This window comes from Oncorhynchus kisutch, unplaced genomic scaffold (genome assembly GCF_002021735.2).
Source record: "Oncorhynchus kisutch isolate 150728-3 unplaced genomic scaffold, Okis_V2 scaffold983, whole genome shotgun sequence".
Taxonomy (NCBI): Eukaryota; Metazoa; Chordata; class Actinopteri; order Salmoniformes; family Salmonidae; genus Oncorhynchus; species Oncorhynchus kisutch.
In genome coordinates, this window is record NW_022262928.1 from 137,501 (window position 1) to 148,585 (window position 11,085).

The following is an 11,085-nucleotide window of genomic DNA, read 5'->3' on the forward strand; positions in this document are numbered from 1 at the left end:
GTTAACACATGTTTCCCATGCCAATAAAGCCCTTGCATTGAATTGAATTGAATTGAGAGAGAGAGAGAGAGAGAGAGAGAGAAAGAGATGCAGAGTGATGCAGAAATAGGGAAGTACATGGTGGTAAACTTGCAAAGAGTGAGAGAGAGAACATAAAGTACATAACGTTTGTATTTAAGTTCCTATAAGTAGAGAAGAACGGAGAAAGTTACAGACTTGGAAACACCTGGACCAACCTGGAGAGAACACAACATTATATCAGGACCTATAGACACCTAGAGAGAACACAGCATTATATCAGGACCTATAGACACCTGGAGAGAACACAGCATTATATCAGGACCTATAGACACCTGGACCAACCTGGAGAGAACACAGCATTATATCAGGAGAACACAACATTATATCAGGACCTATAGACACCTGGAGAGAACACAACATTATATCAGGACCTATAGACACCTGGACCAACTTGGAGAGAACACAGCATTATATCATGACCTATAGACACCTGGAGAGAACACAGCATTATATCAGGACCTATAGACACCTGGAGAGAACACAGCATTATATCAGGACCTATAGACACCTGGACCAACCTGGAGAGAACACAGCATTATATCAGGACCTATAGACACCTGGACCAACCTGGAGAGAACACAGCATTATAACAGGACCTATAGACACCTGGACCAACCTGGAGAGAACACAGCATTATATCAGGACCTATAGACACCTGGAGAGAACACAGCATTATATCAGGACGTATAAACACCTGGACCAACCTGGAGAGAACACAACAAGATGAGGATCCTGCTGATAGTCATCCTCCTCTCCTTCATGACAGGTAATAAGCTTGTTATAACTCTCTATAACAATGTAATAACATCCTGTTAGGTTTCTTATAAAGGCTGCTACTACAGATAATATATTGTCTCTGGTCTGATTGACAGGTTGTTTGAGCTCCTTCAAAGTGACAGGATACTCTGGAGGAACTGTCATCATCTACTGTCATTATTCCACAGAAGACAGAAGTTATGACAAATTGTTCTGCTTGGGTCGGTATAGCTATAGTTTGAGATGTATGTTTATATTTATAGTGTGAGTTGTGAGGATCCAATCATAACTGGTGTGACGACCCTCCCACTCTGTCTGCCGTATTCTGTCTGTTCTTGTTTCCTTATTAGGATGCCGGTGGGTGGAGTTGGGAGGGTCGTCAGCTTCATGGGAAACACCTGGGCCATGTGTCTCCCAGGATAAATAGACCTCTTCCACATTCATGGAAGAGACTCTCTCCATGCAGACACCTTTGTAGATTGTGTTGTGGTTCTTGGTGGCCTTTTGTTTGTTTGCTTTGGCACCTTTCAACACCCTGCATTATCACATGCATGCAAAACACTCACTTACACTACTGATTACTGATTACACACACCATTGTATATTTTCCTTAGTTGCTTTAGTTAATAAATATATATTTTGTTACTCCTTATCTCCACGTTGTCTCCCTTTGTTACGGGCTTTGAGCCGGTTCGTGACACTGGATTGAAGAACACCTGGCAGCACAGTGGTAGATTCTCTCTGTATGACAACACTGGAGGAAACTACTTCAAGGTGATCATCAGACAACTGACCAGACAAGATGAAAGGACCTACTGGTGTGGAGTGAACAAACCTACTGCACCTGACAGTTATACCAAGGTAGAGCTGGATGTCGAGAATGGTGAGGGACTTTTACTTTAACTTTATAAAATTAATTTAGCTACAAATGTTATTACATGATCAGTACCACTAGTCAATGAAGTCAGTCTATAGTATTAGACTAAGGTTGTGATGTGTGTTCCTATTGACAGATGACTGCTGTGTGAAGTCAGTCTATAGAACTAGACTAAGGTTGTGATGTGTGTTCCTATTGACAGATGACTGCTGTGAGAAGTCAGTCTATAGTATTAGACTAAGGTTGTGATGTGTGTTCCTATTGACAGATGACTGCTGTGTGAAGTCAGTCTATAGAACTAGACTAAGGTTGTGATGTGTGTTCCTATTGACAGATGACTGCTGTGAGAAGTCAGTCTATAGTATTAGACTAAGGTTGTGATGTGTGTTCCTGTTGACAGATGATTGCTGTGAGAAGTCAGTCACAGAGACGGCCTTTCTGGGAGGAGAAGCTACCATCAGATGCAACTATCCAGAGGACCATGAGGACGACATCAAGTATTTCTGCAAGGAAAGCAATGACTTCAAGACTTGTGTTTATATGGTTGCTGCTCACCAGACATCTGCAGAAGCTGGTCGATTCTCTCTGTCTGACAACAGAACAGAGAGATTCTCCACAGTGACCATCAGTGACCTGACTGAAGATGATACAGGGACCTACTGGTGTGGAGTAGAAACCAGCAGGACAGAACAACGTTACAGTACACTGATCACACAGGTGAAGCTGCTTGTTATAAGTGAGTTTAAACTTCTTCTTTCTCTTTAACATGTGAACATAAACACACAAGTTACAGTCATATCTCCAGTGTGTGACAAATGTGGTTTGATTGAAATAATTCCACAAGGACCCACCTGACCAGAATAATGTATAAGATACCAACCAACCAGCTCCAGTTAGAGATATGCAGAGCTGTGTAAGTCATTATGTTCATATTAAGACGTTAATATGTACGTAGCTTCCTGGTTGACAGCTGTTCGGCTGTTGTATCACTTCCAGTTCTGGACCAGATCTTTACTGAGCTGTGAGATCTGTTGTCTGGACAACGAAAGAGGAAGAGGTTTTTCACAGTTCCTTTTCTCTGCCTGTCATCATCGTGGTGTACAGGACAGTTCACTGTGATGACCTCTGACCTTCTGGTCAAAGCTTTCAACCATCTTTGAGAAAGGTCTTTAGACCAGACCTACGAGCACAAGAAGTTGAAAATATATATTTTTGGTTGAGAAAATATGTTGAAAAAGATATTGTGTTTATAGGGAGTCATTGTGTTCCTCTATGGTTCAGTTGTTTTATATCAGGACCTATAGTGCTGAACAGTGGGTATGAAACGGCGGAATTGTAAGTTTGATTCCTGCTAGGGCCACCAAGATGATAAATGTACGCATGACTAAGTTTCATTGGGGAAAACTAAATGCTAAATGGAATATATATTGTATTTTTTAACTTATCATTTGACAAGATAATATGTCATTCATGATGTTTTCACCTCAGTGATCTCCAGGTCTCCTGCAACACCGTCCTCACCAACCTCTTCATCCACCCCAGGGACCTCCACTTACCCTGTTCCCTCATCTATCTCCCCTTCATCATCCACATCATCATCATCAATCCCAATGGCGTTTGTAATGATCATGGTGTCTGTGAGTCTGGCTGTGTTGGTGTTAACTGTCATCCTGTTCACCGTCTACAGATGGAAATGTAACAAGGTGCAAGGTATGTTTCAGACACACAGGCAGGCAAACACACACACTCAAGCACACATACACAGAACATAACAAGTGTGTATTCTGTTTAAGATGTTGTGTGTTCCCAAGGGCCGGCTTCCTCCAGCAGACAGACCTCTAGCAGACCAAACATCCACCCAGGAAACAGTGAGGAGGTGAGGGGTTGAATGTTAGGAGTGGGTGGTTGGGCATGGGGGTGTCTGCTGGGATCACAGATTAACAGATTTAACCAAACCATTCAGATCATCACCTGCACCAATTCATCAAATGTCTTTATACAACAAGACGACAGAATATATCATGTTCATATTTAACCAAATAAGGACTAGAGACAGAAATGCACTGTCTGATGGTACTGATTATGGACTAATAACTACTGTCTGATGGTACTGATTATGGACTAATGACTCTACTGATGGTATTGATTATGGACTAATAACTACTGTCTGATGGTATTGATTATGGACTAATGACTCTACTGATGGTACTGATTATGGACTAATAACTACTGTCTGATGGTACTGATTATGGACTAATAACTACTGTCTGATGGTACTGATATGGACTAATAACTACTGTCTGATGGTACTGATTATGGACTAATAACTACTGTCTGATGGTACTGATTATGGACTAATAACTACTGTCTGATGGTACTGATTATGGACTAATAACTACTGTCTGATGGTACTGATTATGGACTAATAACTACTGTCTGATGGTACTGATTATGGACTAATAACTACTGTCTGATGGTACTGATTATGGACTAATAACTACTGTCTGATGGTTCTGATTATGGACTAATAACTACTGTCTGATGGTACTGATTATGGACTAATAACTACTGTCTGATGGTACTGATTATGGACTAATAACTACTGTCTGATGGTTCTGATTATGGACTAATAACTACTGTCTGATGGTTCTGATTATGGACTAATAACTCATGTCTGATGGTACTGCTTATGGACTAATAATTCTACTGATGGTTCTGATTATGGACAATAACTCTACTGATGGTACTGATTATGGACTAATAACTACTGTCTGATGGTACTGTTATGGACTAGTAACTACTGATGGTACTGATTATGGACTAATAACTACTGTCTGATGGTACTGATTATGGACTAATAACTACTGTCTGATGGTTCTGATTATGGACTAATAACTACTGTCTGATGGTTCTGATTATGGACTAATAACTACTGTCTGATGGTACTGATTATGGACTAATAACTACTGATGGTACTGATTATGGACTAATAACTACTGTCTGATGGTACTGAATATGGACTAATAACTACTGTCTGATGGTACTGATTATGGACTAATAATTCGACTGATGGTACTGATTATGGACAATAACTCTACTGATGGTACTGATTATGGACTAATAACTACTGTCTGATGGTACTGATTATGGACTAATAACTACTGTCTGATGGTACTGATTATGGACTAATAACTACTGATGGTACTGATTATGGACTAATAACTACTGTCTGATGGTATTGATTATGGACTAATAATTCTACTGATGGTACTGATTATGGACTAATAACTACTGTCTGATGGTTCTGATTATGGACTAATAACTACTGATGGTACTGATTATGGACTAATAACTACTGATGGTACTGATTATGGACTAATGACTCCACTGTCTGATGGTTCTGATTATGGACTAATAACTACTGTCTGGTGGTTCTGATTATGGACTAATAACTACTGTCTGATGGTTCTGATTATGGACTAATAACTACTGTCTGATGGTACTGATTATGGACTAATAACTACTGTCTGATGGTACTGATTATGGACTAATAAGTACTGTCTGGTGGTACTGATTATGGACTAATAACTACTGTCTGATGGTGCTGATTATGGACTAATAATTCTACTGATGGTACTGATTATGGACAATAACTCTACTGACGGTACTGATTATGGACTAATAACTACTGTCTGATGGTACTGATTATGGACGAATAACTACTTATGGTACTGATTATGGACTAATAACTACTGTCTGATGGTACTGATTATGGACTAATAACTACTTATGGTACTGATTATGGACTAATAACTACTGTCTGGTGGTTCTGATTATGGACTAATAACTACTTTCTGATGGTACTGATTATGGACTAATGACTCCACTGTCTGATGGTTCTGATTATGGACTAATAACTACTGTCTGATGGTTCTGATTATGGACTAATGACTACTGTCTGATGGTACTGATTATGGACTAATAACTACTGTCTGATGGTACTGATTATGGACTAATAACTACTGTCTGATGGTACTGATTATGGACTAATAATTCTACTGACGGTTCTGATTATGGACAAATAACTACTGTCTGATGGTACTGATTATGGACTAATAACTACTGTCTGATGGTTCTGATTATGGACTAATAACTACTGTCTGATGGTTCTGATTATGGACTAATAATTCTACTGATGGTTCTGATTATGGACAAATAACTACTGTCTGATGGTACTGATTATGGAGTAATAACTACTGTCTGATGGTACTGATTATGGACTAATAACTACTGTCTGATGGTACTGATTATGGACTAATGACTCTACTGATGGTACTGATTATGGACTAATGACTCTACTGATGGTACTGATTATGGACTAATGACTCTACTGATGGTACTGATTATGGACTAATGACTCTACTGATGGTACTGATTATGGACTAATGACTCTACTGATGATACTGATTATGGACTAATGACTCTACTGATGATACTGATTATGGACTAATGACTCTACTGATGGTACTGATTACGGACTAATGTTGTTTTACGTTTATAGGGGGACCAGGACTATGAGAATGACCCTGCTACAGACACCATGGTTTATATAGGAACAGATGATGCTGTCTACCAAACCCTGAACCCCAACACTGCAATCCAAGATTCAATTTATCAAACCCTGAACCCCAACGCTGTAAACCAAGATTCAACTTACCAAACCCTGAACACCAATGCTGCAAACCAAGATTCAACTTACCAAACCCTGAACCCAAACACTGTAGACTAAGATTCAACGTACCAAACCCTGAACCCCAACACTGTTAACCAAGATTCAACTTACCAAACCCTGAACCCCAACACTGTAAACCAAGATTCAACTTCACAACCCCGAACCCCAACACTGTAAACTAAGATTCAACTTACCAAACCCTGAACCCCAACACTGCAAACCAAGATTCAACTTACGAAACCCTGAACCCCAACACTGCAAACCAAGATTCAACTTACTACACCCTGAACACGAACACTTTGAACCAAGATTCAACACACCAAACCCTGAACCCCAACACCATAATCAGTACCATAAGACAGTATCCAAGATTCAACATACCAAGCCCTGAACCAGAAGACTGCAAACCAAGTTTAAATGTACCAATCCCTGGAACTGCAAACAAAGACTGGATTTAAGGACTAATTGCAGTGTTTGAAGTGGAAGTGGTTCTATTGCCTCCAATAGACAGACTTTGTTTTCCCTGCGCATGTGAACCCCCCATCCAAAAGGTCAAAGTCTGACACCTGCTGTAGTATAGGCTTCAAGCACTTTCTTTTACCAAATAAAAAGTGACCTAATATTGGTTATTTTTACCGTCCAATATCACTGGTGAACATGTATATGAAATGTAGACTCAGAGAAATGACGTTGCCACGAGCAGCACCAGAGATATTGTGATGAGCAAGATGGTAGACTTCGCTCTCACACAGGTTCATGCACATGTGCACAGGTTCGCTTCATGCTGTTACAGCGTGATAGGTTTTGGACCAAAAGAGCAGAGAAGTCTACCCTCACGTTTCAACGCGCTTAGTTGTTGCGGAAATTGACAGACTATGTGTCAGGCCCTGACCTTTGTATTCTTTGTTTTCTTTATTATTTTGGTTAGGTCAGAGTGTGACATGGGTGATATTTGTGTTTTTGTTCCTGTCTAGGTGTTATGTATGTCTATGGTTGCCTAGATTGGTTCTCAATTAGAAGCAGCTGTTTATCGTTGTCTCTGATTGGGAACCATATTTAGGCAGCCATATTCTTTGGGTATTTTGTGTGTTATTGTCTATGTGTTAGTTGCCTGTGTCTGCACTATATATTTAGCTTCAGTTTCTCAGTCACTTTGGATTTTCTTTTTTCCTTGTTTTGGAAGAGAACGTGAGCCGGGTGCGCCATTCTCCTTGCGGAGATGGTGCAAAATCCACCAACGCGGTCAGTCCCTGGGATTGGGCTGGCCAACACGATTCGGTTTGCTTGGAAGGAAAAGGAGTTGGAGCCTTTAGGACGGGAAACTTTTGGAAGGACAATATTGATGGGGCTTCTAAAGCTGACGGTGAAGGACGTGTTATGCTTCCAAGGCAACTCGTTGGGAGGGAGCATACGAAGTGGCACTACATACAGAGGAGAAACACGATGATATCCTGAGAAGGGCAAGAGCAGTGGGAGGTGAAAGGCCGATGTGCCACTATGAAATAACAGGGACATGGTGGCTACCTCCATCCTCCTGCTATGTTCTCCCTGGAGGCTGACAGGGGGACGTTGTTTTATACACGTCAGCCCCCATTCTGCAGGCGCTGAATGGCCTACGGCCACATCCTCGCCTCGTGCAGCACAAGAAAGTGCAGATTTTGTGGATCTGGGGAGCACGAGGCGAAGGATTGTGACGAGCCTAAGGCGTGCCATGGGTGTGGCTCGTCAGCACACCTGTGGCGGGGGTGCCCAGCTCGTCAGAGGTCATACACGTCTGTGGCTGGGGGGAGCAGGAGCGGGGGATGGGGGAAGAAGAGGAGGGCCAGTCCAGGAAAAGGACAAAAAGAAAGAAGAGGAGAAGAAGAATGAAAATAAAGGAACGGAAGAAAAAGAGAAAACAACAGTGGAGGGAGTGGTGGGGGAGGGGGTGCCTGGGGCAGGACCTGTGGGAGGGGTGCCTGTGAAAGGACCGGTGGAGGGGGGGGGGGGTGCCTGGGGCAGGACCTGTGGGAGGGGTACCTGTGAAAGGACTGGTGGAGGGGGGGGGGTGTCTGGGGAAGGGCTGGTGGAGGGGGGGGGGTGCCTGGGGCAGGAACGGTGGAGGGGGAGGGAGGGAGAGAGGGGGTGAAGGAGTGGGGGGATAGCCTGTCGGGCTTCCTAGAGGAAGAGTTGAGGGAAATGGTGGAGGAGCTAGCGGGGAAGGGAGGTTGTGTCTCCCCGCTACCTTCTTCACCAAAAAAAGAAGAAGGAGAAGAAAGGGGAGCTCGACAGGAAGTGAGAGGGAGGGGGGTGTGGAAGGGGAGGGGGGGGCTAAGAGATCGGCGGGGGGGGGGAGGGGGGAGTTCATTGGCCTCCCTGTTTGCCTCAGCCCCTCAAAATTTAGTGGGGGGTGACTCCGTGGAGGGGTCTGGGGGCTGTTTGTCGGAGGGATCTCAACTCCTGTTTGAGGAGATGGGATCCCCTGCACTCAGCCCCGAGGCAGACAGGGGGGGGGGGGTTGGAGGATGGGGAGGAACCCAGGATGCAGGGCAATAGGCCTAACACACTGCCTGCATCCTGGGTTGGAGAGATGGAGGAGGACGGGGGGGCGTCAGGAGGAGAGAGGACGTCCCCGCCGGTGGAGATGGACCAGGGGAGCATCGGGTGAGTCTCCTGTTTTTTCTTTGGGTTTTGGGTTAGATTATAGGTAATTATTAAATAAATATGTCTGTTTCTTTTTTTAGTTTAAATGTTAGAGGGTTAAGGGATTTTGTTAAAAGGAGGGCGGTATTTAGTTATTTAGAGGGGGTGGGCTTTGATTTCTGTTTTTTACAGGAGGTTCACCTGAGGGATGGTGGGGATGTGGTTAGATTTAGGAGAGAGTGGGATAAAGGGAAATCTTTTTGGGGCATAGGAGGGGTGCACTCTACAGGGGTAGGGATTTTGTGTGGGAATAGAGAGATTAAGGTAGAGAGCACATTTGTTGTAATGCAGGGTAGAGTATTGGGGATAGATGTAGTGTATAGAGAAGCTAGGTATAGGTTAATTGGGGTATATGGGCCACAGGTGGCGGCAGACAGAAGGGAGATGGTGGACTGTCTGGCGCCCCTGTGTGTCACAAATAGGCACTTGGTGATAGGAGGGGACTTTAATATAGATTTAGGGGTAGGTGGTGATAGTAGTGCAGGCGCAATCACCGGGCTAATGGCTTGCCATGGTCTGGTTGATGGCGGCCTGCATACTACTCCGGTAATGGTCGGTCCTACATGGCGCAACTCCAGGGGGGTTGCGCGGAGGCTCGACTACATTTTTATATCCAGGTCTTTGGGTCAGTTGTCTGGGCGCCTGTTGCCTGTGTTCTTCACGGATCACGACGGGGTGTTCCTGCAGGTGGGGTCGCCAGTCTGCCTCTTCGGTAGGGGGTACTGGAAGTTAGATCGGGGTATACTGGAGGAGCAGGCTTTCGTTGACGCATTTTTTTGTTTCTTTCGAAGGCTTGACGGCCTCCGGTCTATGTGCGAGGGGGTGTTAGAGTGGTGGGATTTAGTGAAGGTGAGAATTAGGGCTTTTATAATAGGATATTGTAAAAGGAAAAAAAGGGAGGAAAGGAGGGAGGTGGATCGTATCCAAAGGTTAGTTGAACTTGAGTACGAGGCAGGCAACCTCGGCGGGTCAATTGACTGGGAGAGATTCGCAGCCCTAAAGGCGCAGCTCAGGGAGCTGCAGGAGCAGAAGGCTCGAGCTTTCCTGGAGCGTGCGCATAGTGGCTTTCTAGAACATAATGAGACTTGTTCCGCTATGTTCTTTAAGTCGGTTAGGGCCAGGCAGAGTAGGAAGGTAATGCATGGCGTTAGGGAAGAAAACGGTAGTGTAGTAAGTAAACCAGAGGAAATGGTCAGGGTGGCAACTGATCATTTCCGAAGTTTATTTAAGGAAAGGGAAATAGATGTAGAGCAGGGAAACGTGTTTTTAGAACACTTGTCCCGGCGGTTGCCGGAGGACATTAGAGACGTGATGGAGGCCCAGATCTCACTAGAAGAGGTTGAGAGTGCTCTTAGGAGGATGGGAAAAGGGAAGGTGCCTGGGATGGATGGGCTGCCGGCTGAGTTTTATCTCAAGTTTTGGGGTATACTTGGACCAGTGGTCCTCGAAGTCTTGAAGGCCATCCTTGAGACGGGGGTCCCGGGGGGATCAATGGCTGTTGGTGTGCTGTCACTTCTTTATAAGAAGGGGGAAGTAACTGACCTTAGCAACTGGCGGCCGTTGACCATGCTGTGCGTAGATTACAAGATACTTGCAAAGGTCTTAGCGGATCGGTTGCGCACAGCCCTTCCCTACGTCGTTCATGAGGATCAGACGTGTGGGGTTGAGGGCCGCTCTATTCGATGGAACCTACAGTTGATCAGGGACTCCATCGCCTGGGTTGAAGATAGAGGGCTGCCTTTAATGGTAGCAGCGCTAGATCAGGCGAAAGCCTTTGATCGCGTGAATAGATCTTTTCTATTCAGGGTGTTAGGTAGATTAGGATTTGGGGAGAAGTACATAGGATGGATCCGTGCATTATATGTCGGAGCGGGGTGCCGAGTAAGTGTAAATAGTCACTTAGGTGACGTTTTTGACCTCTCGTCTGGGGTCAGGCAGGGATGCCCACTCTCGGCTC

The 11,085-nt window shown here is 44.2% G+C and overlaps 1 protein-coding gene across 1 annotated transcript; it reads left to right on the forward strand.

The window, feature by feature from the left end:
* Positions 1 to 1,469: 1,469 nt before the first annotated feature.
* Positions 1,470 to 7,433, forward strand: LOC116363986 (CMRF35-like molecule 8). Its single transcript, XM_031817315.1, has 5 exons — positions 1,470 to 1,720; positions 2,115 to 2,450; positions 3,203 to 3,424; positions 3,526 to 3,590; positions 6,276 to 7,433. Exons 2-5 carry the CDS (start codon positions 2,255 to 2,257, stop codon positions 6,501 to 6,503), a joined length of 711 nt encoding a protein of 236 aa, XP_031673175.1. The 5' UTR covers positions 1,470 to 1,720; positions 2,115 to 2,254; the 3' UTR covers positions 6,504 to 7,433.
* The last annotated feature ends 3,652 nt before the right edge of the window (positions 7,434 to 11,085 follow it).